This window comes from Bos indicus, chromosome 2 (genome assembly GCF_029378745.1).
Source record: "Bos indicus isolate NIAB-ARS_2022 breed Sahiwal x Tharparkar chromosome 2, NIAB-ARS_B.indTharparkar_mat_pri_1.0, whole genome shotgun sequence".
Taxonomy (NCBI): domain Eukaryota; kingdom Metazoa; phylum Chordata; class Mammalia; order Artiodactyla; family Bovidae; genus Bos; species Bos indicus.
Window position 1 is genome coordinate 47,721,940 of NC_091761.1, and position 12,198 is coordinate 47,734,137.

Consider the following 12,198-nt stretch of genomic DNA (forward strand, 5'->3'; position numbering starts at 1 on the left):
TAGAATTCCTTGAAGCCATTTTTGTTAAAGCAACCACAATTAAAGGTTAAAATTAGCCCTAAATGCTTTAGCAATCATAAGATAGTTAAAATACGTGGGCCTGACCAGGCCTGTTTACAAAACTTAGTTCTCAAGCCATAATAATAACTACCACCAAATCAAATTAAATTTGGTTTAGAAATATGTATTAATATGTATTTTGTCTGTTTTAATATACATTTTGTTTTTACATAAAATATGTATTCGGTATTTTGGTTACCTAAAATTAAAATTGTAAATAAAGCTAGTAATACAGAAAAATTCACTGTCATAGTCATAAAGAATAAATGTTATATAATCAGATAGGATGCTGCTCCTGCTGCTGCTAAGTCGCTTCAGTTGTGTCCGACTCTGTGCGACCCAATTGGACAGCAGCCCACCAGGCTTCGATAGTTAATACCAAAGTTATATTCGAACTTCAAAATTAACTTGTTTTGAAATTACATTGACCTTATTTTGAGGATAATGTCATAGAAATTGTCCTATGACTTGAAATCTGTAGCGCTTTTTAGGTTCTTTACTACACTAATTTGATTGCCAAATAGGAGTAATTAAACTATTTTATAAAGGTGCTTATGAAAACTAGAAACATATTATTTTTTTAGCTACTGAAGATGCCCTTGACAATATCATGTACATTTGCCTATGTTTCCAGACTTTATGGGCACCATCTCTATACTACAATTACCGGCATCAAACAGCTGAATATACTTGACAAGATTTTATAAATTTTTTGAGATAAGATAATCTACATAAAGGATTTTGTTTTTAAGCCACAAAGTTCTAAAGAATAATACTGTTTGAGAAAACCGAGCAGTAGCTATTTGTTTCCTTGAACTTGGGCAAGCATTAACTTTGAATGTTTTTATGTCTTGTTTCTTATTTTAAGCATTTAGTTTCTTATGGATAAGCATTTAGTTTCATTAATTTAGGGATCACCTGGAAAAGCACTTCCTCAAACTGTTTTCATCCACAGTGCAGCTGCTCATACTAACCCTGTGATGCCACATCAACTAAAATTCAAATAAATGTTATTTTTAAGGTGTACCTGTGCTTTAATTATTTGAAAAATAAGACACTACTTGGCTTAAGAGAATGATGAGTAGGTTAGGTTTAGGTGGCATCAGAATTAGGAGAGAAGGCAGATTAAAATGACATTTAGTATTTCTAGAATAGGGGAAAAGGAAAAAGTCATTTTCATGTTTGTATAACTATGGTTGTATGTGGGTGTTATTATATTTAGTTCTTCCTTAAGCAAGCTGTGACATAACAAAAACATTTTTAAAAATAGTGTGACAAAATGGAGGTTTTTTTTTAAAGGAGAAAATAGAATTAGAAAAACGTTTCTTTTGTAAAAATTTGTGAAAAAATTTAACTTACCAAGCAGACCTGTCCCCAGTAGAGGGTTAAGTAGCTGTGGCACCACAGAGTTACTGTTGAGTTTAGCTGGACCAGGTGTATTCCCAGCATTATTAGATATATTCAGCAATGTTTCTGCCATTGACACCACTGCTGTCCCACCAAGTGTTGAGACAGTCAGTGCTGCCACTGCTGATGATGTAGTGGTTGTGGTAGTGGTTGCCTGGGAAGAAGTTGCTATGGAAACCTCTGGATGATTAGCGGTGTTGGCCGATGCCGAGTTCAGGACACCTCCCAACAGCTGGGGATTCAAGGCCATTAATCCTGAGGCCCCAGTGACAGCTGGGAGGAAGAGGGGGTTAAAAGTAGTGTCACTGCCTGCAAAGCTTGGTAAAGGGTTCCCCAGGGGGTTGGTTAAAAGGGTCTCAGCTCGGCTGTTCTCTGACTGATTGCTTGGCAAATGGTCTGGTGGGGCTGTCATCTGTGTTAATGAGGGTAAGGGGGTATTTTGCTGTTGCAAAATATCTGAGATGGCCAGATTGAAAGATGGCAGGGGAAGCATGGCAGCTGCGTGGGCTTGGTTCTGAAGCAGGGCTGCTAAGAGTTGAAAGTGAACAGGCTGCAATACCTGCCCATCCATGTCACCGGAGAGAAAAGCTAAAGCAGCGTTTACATTCGGGTTGAGAAAACCTAAAGGGTGGAGGTTGATCTCAGACTTGCCTTCTCCTGCTGAAGGCTGGAAGATATTTAATAGATTCTGGTTTAGGAGATGCTGTTGATTCACTGGCAAAGAGATAGGTAGAGAACTGAGGAGGCTGGGGTTCAAGGGGTGTGGAAGATGGTTGTTTGAAGTGCTGTTGGATGGAAAATGAAGTGCGTGCTCCTGGCCAACAAAAGGAAAATCACTCCCAATGGGCAGCTGACTCTGCAGTGGGTTTCCAGCTGCGGTGGTGACTATGACGCCGTCTTGAAGAACAGATGTTGTCTTTGTGATGGCAGGGTGGTTGATGCCAGCTATGGCTATGGAGGAGGATGGTCCTGAACCGCCTGAAAGAAAGGGGAAAAAACCCATTTATTAATTACGGAGGTTAAGGAAGACTTCTCTATAAAAATACATTGAGATATATTTCGATGAATATATTACATGCCATCTTTATAGAGGCTAACCAGATTAATTGTAATTAGAGATGATCTGACACGTTAATGAAACAAGTTCAACTTCATACCTCTTAATCTACTTTGAATGTAAATATTCTGGAGAAGTTTAGCACTTTAAGAAATAGCTGTTCTGTCAAATATCTTGTTTTTCACAGCCGGACAAAGTGAAAATGGGGAAAGCTGTGTTGTAGTCCATTCATTTGGTTAGAAAAAAGTAACAAGGCTTCATTTTTCAAAATATATTTTTACATAAAAAAAAAAGTTTTTGGTCTTTATATTACTAGTATTTTCTTTTAGGGGAAAAAACCAAATAGAATATGCATGAGAATATAAAACAGATAATAAAAAGTACCTATGTAGATATATTAATATTTTAGTGTATAGTTTTCTGGGCTTTTCCACCTGTATGTATGTATTACATATGCAGACACACACACACACACACACATATATGTTACATATATTTTTAACAAAAACAGAATCATATTGTTTTGTAACTTTTCTTTTATCAATACATTGTTACTATTCTTTCATGTTAACTATAGATCTATTTGACTAGTATCCATGTATGGATATACCATAATTTATTCAATCCACAGTTGTGGATATTTTGATAATTTACAATCTTTTACTATTTTAAACAACACTATGATAAACATTCTTATTTACTCATCTTTGCTAATATGCTCAATTGTTTTCTAAGGAAAAATTCTTAAAAGTAGAGTTCCAGGGACAAAAGGTTTACATATATTTTAAAGCTCTGGATACACATTGTCAGACTGCCCTCCAGTGTAGCTGATCAATATGCATTCCATTTATATTTCTATAAACAATGTCGGTAGTGCTCATTTTTCTCATCAACACTGTGTTTATCATTATTTTTAAATCTTTGTCATTCTAATAGCATAAAGATACTTTATACTCATGATTCCTTAACCAGTCTTCATCCAATGGTATTCTTAATTGTGAAAATCTTATGTATGCTAAAGATGAAAATTCAAGGAATTTAATAATAAAATTAGAGTTGTGTATCATAATTGTTTTAGTTGTTACCAATCCAAGCTGCACAAAACAAACAAGCCAACAAACCAACCAATGTCTGGGTCCTAACCAAGATCAGCACAGAACTCATCTCTTGGGGTACAGCCTGGGCAGTAGTATTCTTTGAAATCACCCCTGGTGATCCAGATGTACAAGGTGGGTGTGGGGAGGGTGAGAATCACATTCTGTTGAAAAGGAACCTACAAGCATCTTTTGGAAAATGTCTTACCCTAAAGAAATGCATTGTTTTATAATAATATATACATTTAGCAAATATTAGTTATTATAAGCACATACATTTATTAAAGTATTAGACATGTATATGTTATAATGAACAATACAGTGTTACTGAAAATCTAAAATAATTCAAACATTTTACTGCTGTGCTATGCCATCACAACAAACTTTATATATGACTATGTTACCACTGAGGCCTTGTCCAAATACACAGAAATGTTTCCATAGTTGTAATAGAAGTACAAATACAATGATATATTTTTCTTATTTTCTATCAGAATAACACAAGGGTTTTTCCTTTTTGATATATAGACTCTATATGAATACTTTTAACCATGTAGCATGTAGACTGATCATATTTATTGAACTACCTGATAAAGTTTGGCATTCATATTTTGATTTTTTCATTATTATATATAACATGGGAATGGACATCTTCCTGTATATGAAAGTTTCCTACCTTTGAAATTTTCTAAGGAAATTCACTGGCATGATCGTTGTGAGCATCAAAGACAGGTAAGTGAAAGGCTTGCAACATGTAAAAGTATACAAATAAAAGGAGCTATCATTGTCATCATTATTGACATTAGTAGCTAAAGTTAGTTGTGATGATGTCGTAACAGTACGGAGTATAAAATCAGCATATCCAACACATATATTTCTATAGTATGACTTTGCAAGTCTTCTAGCTGCTGTGGTCTACTTTATTTATTTTTTTAAAGCTCTCACTGTTGCATTTAAAGGAGATAAGATGCTGAGGTAGGCATAGGGTATACAAATCTTTAAATATTAATTCAGATCAGTGATAAAAAACAGTAACACCTTAAACATTTCAGTGCTCCTTAAATCTTGCTGCCATTTCCATAAATAGGTATTTTGCTTTATTTGCATTTGGAAACCATTTTTTTGAACAAGCTAATAAAAACTCTTATTTACTAGTAATCACTATCTCTGGCTTTTTCCCCTATCTGCTAAATAATAATGATATATTTAAATGTACAGATCATCATTTCTCTAATCACAGTCAAGAGTACATTTCTGAAATAGTCTAGTGTGTATACAAGGCTTTGTAGATGAAGGATTTCCTTATAGGTTATTACTCTTTTATCTTTATTTTGTGAAACAGAAACATCCATTTTGAGGATTTATGAAAGTAATCATTTGGGGACATTATTCTAAAAGTTCTCCATCTAAATATTCTTGAGGAATTACAATAAAGAAAATATGGTTATTCTGGGTATATTTTTGCATTGCAAACAAGAAGGTGGTGAGTATCACAAGCTTCTTAAGGGTAATACGTGGATCAAGGCATATTTTTTATTTTCCCTAGTTTTCAACACACCCAATTTAACAATCAAGTATACTCTGCTGAACAAAAGGATAAAAATGATGATACAGACAAACAACAATAACACAACACCCTGCCTATTCTTTCAGGAAAGCAGAATTTAGACAATGTGATAAACACACAGTGATAAACACACAGATCTACCTGTCTGTCTCAAATAAACATTTATTGAGAGCTTATTATGAACCATGAAATTTTAAAGCTCTTTTCATAAAGTTAGTATAACTACAAGGCAATATGCTAGGAACTATAGCAGGTATATAACAAGGGGACAATCGTAAAACTGAAGGTGTTAGGAAAAACTAAGCAAGTGGTAACCTTTGATCTGGGATTTGAGAGTGGAAAAGGAAACAATGGGCTTCTAAGTGGAAGCAAAATAATTTTAAAAATAGACAAGGAGGTAATAAAGTATATGGAGGGTAATAAGAATCCTATGTGTCCTCAAAACAAAGAAATATGACTGAAAATATTGTACGCTGATTTTCTACCCACTCCAGCCCTCCCAACCCTGGTTAAACCTGCTGCCGCCTTAGACAAGCAGTGAAGGTATTTAAAGTCATCTTTCTAAACCATTAAAGACAAGGATTACTTATTTCCCTCGTATTTCCAAGATCCAAGAGTCTCTAACACATGGTTGGCATTCAAAAAATGTTGGTTGAATCAATCTATTAAGATTGTAAAACATGCATTCAACTTCTAGAAATCAGATCACTTGCTCTCTGTGTGTGGCAAGTGTGTATGTGGAGGAGAGAATACCACCCATTAGTAGAGAAAGTGAAAACTGACTTGTATCGTGTATTTTAACTCTTGTATTGTGAAAACTGACTCTTTATCTCCTGGTCCAGTGCCAGGAGATAAAGGCTGCTGAAAAGGAGATGGTTGGAAGATGTCAAGTTACTTTAGAAGACTCCCAGGTATGCTGGAGAGTTAAAATAATCTTACAGAGGAAGAGGTCCATCCCAAAGTACTCTGAATTCTTATAGTCACTCATTATTGTTGGGGTCACTGAAAAGAGGATCCCATCAATTTTTATAGCTGGAAGGAAAACTGGAAATTGCTTATTTTTGAACCACTTAATCCTGAATAGGCATTCTCTGGTGAACTTACTACTTATCTCTGCATAAAAAACTATCATCTGTTGAAGCATATGGGGACAAATGTTTTCTCAAAGCTGATTTTTTTTGGTGGGAGCAGCTGTTTTGTGCTTAATCTAATGAAGGAGATAGTTTTGGGGTTTTTTTTTTTTTTTTTAAAAAAAGCAAACTATTCACTGAACATTTAGCAGTTAAATAACTAAAAGGCAGCTGGGAGCCTGGAACAAGTTAGCAAGCTGGAAAAGTCCTTTAATTGGAAAGAATTTTTATCTCACACCAGCCAGCGGCACCACAAACTGGCATAACTTCTTTTTCTCATTGTTTGCTGTTACTTTTAAAGAAGTAAGAAATTAAGACTGGAAAGCTACCCAAACAAACATCCCTGGTGTGAGATCATATTCCTAGACACCCAATCAGAGATTGAGATAGTCCAGTACAATTAGGAAACAACAGTGGGAGTTCTTCCTGTGGGGCAGATTTTCAGATGTAAACTGTATTCTTCACACACACATATAATTTATAATGTATGTGTGTCTGTGTATGAGTGTTTATACAGAAATAGCATCAGTAATTTCTTTTTAGGATTTTTTAAAGGATATTTTTCCTGTTACTGAATTTCATTCTTGAGATGTTTCATCTCATTTTAAAAAAATTGCTTTTCAAAAAAAAAGTACCGTCTACCTCTTTAGATTTTTTTTCTCTTGTCACTAATACTCTGAGAAAAGCCGTTGTTCATATTAGGCTAAACTCTTTCATAGTTGGCCCTTAAGTATTAATACTGTTGCACATTTCTTTGTATGTGCACAGGGAGGCCATAAGGCTCATTCCAATTGACCAACAAGTGTTTTAAAAATATCATTATAATGGGAATTTGCTGTATGACTCAGGGAACTCCAACTGGGTCTCTGTGACAACCTACAGGGGTGGGAAGGGGTGGGAGGTGGGAGGGAGGTTCAAGAGGGATGGGACCCATGTACCTATGGCTGACTCATGTTGATGTATGGCAGAAACCAACACAATATCGTAAAGCAATTATCTTTCAATTAAAAATAATTTAAAAATGCCATAACACCAGTTCGGCCTACAGTCCCAATTTTGGTAAATATAACTTCATGCTATAAAACTTTTTCTAAATTGATAAGCCCAAATACTGATTTTTTAGCCACAAAATTCAAGAACCTAAGAAATAAATCATATAGAAGGTACTCCTTCACTATCTGACCTTTATCATTTGCTTTGGCAAGTGTATTTCAATTGCAAACAGGATCAATGATAATCCTTAAAAATGAATGCTTCTAGAGAGAGAAGAAAATATCATGCCCTGGTGAGTCTAGTAAATATACTTTTCAATCCCATGAAAAGAGAAAAAAATTCTATTTAAAGGATTGATTTAAAAAATTGAAAGATAACTTTTATGAGCAGTCTAGATCTTCCAACATTAGTTTCCCAAGCCTTAGTAATGACATGGTAACATGTATTTACAAAGATATACCAGTCTCTGTCTTGTACCTTGGATGTTGATATAAACACCCAGCATTCCTTTACCAGAAGTAGACAGGAAGCCCTAGGAACTAGTGTCTATTTGTTCTTCACCGAAAACCAAAACAACTTAGGAGTAAGAGTGGGGAGGAACTGGTGGCAGTATCTGAGAAAATACTCTCTGCAGTCAATAGGGCCAACCTCTTAGGGAAGAGGCAAGACCAGTGGAAGGAAGGAATGTAGCCTGTACCTTGGAGTATGAGGTCAGAGTGATGATGACTGGATCAAGGAGGCCATTCTTATGGGGTCAGACAAAATTGTGTGTTTTATTACTGATCATTTCTGGTTCCTCTATTAACACATAGGATTACTCTAAAAGCTGTTGAAATGAAAAAAAAAAAGCTTGAGATTTTTCAGTTTCTCAAGTAACAATGGTTTTTGTTTTACAAATGCTTTTTATCACATTTTTCTTAATAGTTATTGTAAGGAAACAAATGCTGAGAGAAGAGGTTAATTCTCTTGGTTGGTAGGATTTCTGTTCCCTCTGTATGCTAGAATAACAGTTAATATGCTCCAACTGTCAATATTCGAACTGGGAGTTCGCCCCATTTTGTTTAATGAGCAGAGCAAGTAGTTTCTAGGTTATTAACAGTTAACTTTGTGTCCTTCCACTGTATACTATTTTATCTTCAGTGCTAAACAGTGCTGAGCACATACTAGATGCTCGATACGGACTTAACTACCTCATGAATATTTTAAGACAATGTTTAGAGCTATTTAAAGGCTGTAAAATCAATTTCATATACCCTCAATCAGTATATTTTGATAAATGAAATAGTAAAGAAAAAAAAGTACAATGCATAGCCATGATATTATTTTGTGGAAACTGATTCTGTTAACTTATACATGTGAATGCTGGGGCATGCTCTGTTAGTGGGTGATGAAATAATTTCAGTGGATCATGACTGTCATAAAAATACGAGATAGGATAAGATATGATGAGACAGAATGGCAGAGTGCATCACATGGAGGGTTTTTTCAGGAAATTTTTGTTGTACATTAAAAACTTCTCTTTGGTGAAATGGAATCCAAGTTAATTCTTGTTAGAAAGAAATTAGATGTAAAAAAAAAAGTTTGAAAAACACTGCTTTAGGATCAGGCCTCTCAGTTGCTCAGCTCTGTGGGGATGATCTATGGAGCTGTGTTTCAGGAGGCATACTTATCAGACTCTAGTGCGGCAGGTATCCCTGTGGAGTTATGCAGTCCAGGAGCCCTGCTCTAGGGCATCTGTGATAAATACTACTCTCTCCTATACCTGTACCCGTGGGTCTTGGAGAGAGATTCTGAATTTCCCTGGATTAGCTCCTACCCCTGGAGTATCTTGGCAACTCCTGCAGACTTCTGTCTAGTTCCATTCTAAATCTGTAAAATGGTGAGTTGTTACTTTGACTTTGCCAGAAGTATAATTCTTAGAAAATAACTTTTACTCTACTCTTTCCTTTGTTAGCATTAATGTTGTGTGATAGAAGTTCCTAGAAGGTAGAAGTTTATGATTTGATTTAGTACTACATGCACATGGAAATGAAATGTTTTGATGACACTGTAGGAAATATGTTTCAGCATTTTTTTTAATGAGTCAGATCTTGGTAGAGTTAACTTTACTGCCTAGAATTTGGGTACTTTTAAAGGCTACTTCAATATTTTTAGACCACTTGATTTTAGTAAATAAAGCTTAGGCATCTCCTTGAGATCTTAAGGATTTATAGTGGTTTTATAAGTAAGCTTAGTGTATTGCAATAGAATAGAATTCTCCCAATTTGCACACTGGGACAATTTATTTCTTGAAAGGTACAAAATAGACCATTGAATCAGCAAACATATCACACCACTATGAGTTCTCACTTTTGATTACATAGACTCAATGTCTAAAATCAAACATATTTTAATTCCTTTTTTTGTACACGAGGAAACATTAAACCTGGATTATGTAAACAAAGCAAGTGGTGTAACCCTGATATTAGGAAACCTTCTTAAACAGCAAGACATTGTCTGTTGTAAAAATATCTTACAGCAAAGAAGAAATGGCTCATTTTGCAAAAATTTATCTAAAAGAATAGACATAGATTTTTATCACATAATCAAGAATTTAATATAGTTTTGGTATTTGATTAAAAAACAAGAGCAAAGGGCAACTTTCAACCTAGAAGTCTGTGCATCAATCAGATGAGGAATCTAGGCATTTAAAAACTTGGGTGGAAATACTTTCAATAGCAACTATTGTTAATTCAGTCACAGCCTTAAAGCAATCTTTGCCTTTTTTCACTGTATGTCTACATTAGACAAGAGGCTTACTTCCCTTCAAACGTCCCATATCCTGAGAGAGCTAACATGTACAATAATCCATCCTGGAGTATTTTTATCCCATAACCTTTTTGCAACTATAACCTCAAATGAAGGGAATGACAGTTTCCCTTTCTTTACTAGGATGTTCTAAGAATAAATAAATACAGAGAACAAAAAGCCAAGCTTATATATGAAGTATCCTTTTGTGGTCTCTAAGTTTCTTATACCTACCAGTTCAGAGGCTGCACTGAGTTTCAATCAAATGTATTTTGTGCTGAAAAAACACTTTCTTTTCCAGAGTTAAAAAATATATATATAAATATTCATGAGCATATATTTATTCACAGGTGTATTTATATTCTTGTTAGTCGATGTATATCTTTAAGAGTTAAGGCAAAGAAATGACTGAATTATTTACTCTTTTGGTACAAACTCATACTCTGCCCCTTCACAGGACTTTATTTTCATGTGTTTAGAAGAGCTGATTAAATGTTTATTACCAAAAAGTGAGAATATAAAAGGCATTTTAAAGTGAAAAAGTTGTATTTAATGACTTTATCATTTGGAGGAAGGCAAGCTTCAGTTATTAAGTTGGTTAGAACAGTCTAAATCTTTTTGCTTCTTTGAAAACTGTGAAAACCCACAGGGCCATGAAAGGCTGGGTCCTCTGCAAAGGCCCCAGTTACTGGCATGCGTGTTTTTGTTCTGTGGTAAACAGGTGGGCAGCGGTCAGAGGCCTGAGGAGGCATGGCCCCGATGAAATCTGCTGGTCAGGGCACTTGATTTTGAATTCTTCCCTAAACCAAAGAACAGGACACATGCTGGAACCACTTAAATGTTGAAATTCAACTAACTTCATAAACTGAAAATTGCTTTAAATATATATACGACTGATGGATTTCATAACATACCTGCATTCAGCAGTTTGAATGTTTGGACTGAGACTGAGGAATTGATTGGGTTTGGTTGCCAGATCCACCAGAACTTTGTTTTACAACTTGAGGAATGTTACCAAGTATCCTACTGGTCGTTTTCTAAATCTGTTACATGGAAATATTAAACTTCACTTGTAATTTCATAGCCAAAATGTTAATAGAAACCTGTAAACTTTGCAATGCAAAGTGTTAAGAGAGCTTTAGTGGAAAGGCAATTTCAAAATGCCGAACAGAATTAATAAAACCTGATTTCTAAGCATTTCGTATTTATCTGATTTTTTTTTTTTTTTACTATCTTTGCCTTCAATTCTCATATATGAGTTATAATACATTTTAAATATGGACTGGTATTCACATATAGGCCTAGAATATGAATATTTGGGTTGTTTATAATAAAAACCTCTCTATAAAAGAAGTTCTTGAAAATAAACAACCTATCAAGTTAAATGTTTTCAGAGTGACTTCTGGTCTTCAATGAAGTCTTAATGGAACATTTTTGAGCTGCTGCTTAGGAGAGTGGAAAAAAGGCACTGGGGTGAGCAGGAGGTATTTGAATTCTGTTCAGGCTCCACGACCACAAGGAAGACTTGGGCCCTGTCACCTGTAGGTGTCTCTCACTCTCACTCTGCTATCAAAACTGGGGTGACAGGGCTGGCATGGGCACAGCTGTCTCCTACAAAGGCCTACTGACACATCACCCACTAGGAAACCCATTCTTATCTGAGTGAGGCAATACAAAATCATTTACATAAAGGTTAGCAAATGTAATTCACAAATGAGGGGTAGTTCTTTTGATATTGTGGACATTTTATCTGCATTGACACAAACATCCTAGTTATTGTATACTAGTATATCAGAGTCCAGAGAGAGAAGGCAAAATAAGTGACTGGTCTAAAAGTGCATCAAAAGTTTACAAACATGGTTTCTAACATGCGTTGATGTGCTTCAATTCACTGTCTTTTGGATATTTTTAAAGATTTGAAGGGAAAACAGTATTTTTGGCAACTAGATGCTTCCAGTGAAGAACTTATGCAGCTGGGAAGAAAACAGATTTTAGGATCAGATGAACCTGAATTCAAATCCTTATTCAATTATGTATGACTTTGGATACTCAAGTTCTCTGAGGCTCAATTTACCCATCTGTAAAATGAGAACAAGAACACCT

At 35.1% G+C, this 12,198-nt stretch overlaps 1 protein-coding gene across 12 annotated transcripts in view; it reads right to left on the reverse strand.

Moving 5' to 3' along the window:
• Positions 1 to 12,198, reverse strand: part of MBD5 (methyl-CpG binding domain protein 5) — a 491,908-nt gene that overhangs the window by 33,665 nt on the left and 446,045 nt on the right. For 10 of the 12 annotated variants that reach the window (XM_070799658.1, XM_070799684.1, XM_070799643.1 and 7 more), the window contains one exon: positions 1,420 to 2,445. In XM_070799658.1, the coding sequence (XP_070655759.1) occupies positions 1,420 to 2,445 (1,026 nt within the window). The remainder of the gene's footprint in view (positions 1 to 1,419; positions 2,446 to 12,198) is intronic. The other 2 variants (XM_070799695.1, XM_070799701.1) reach the window with 1 other exon arrangement.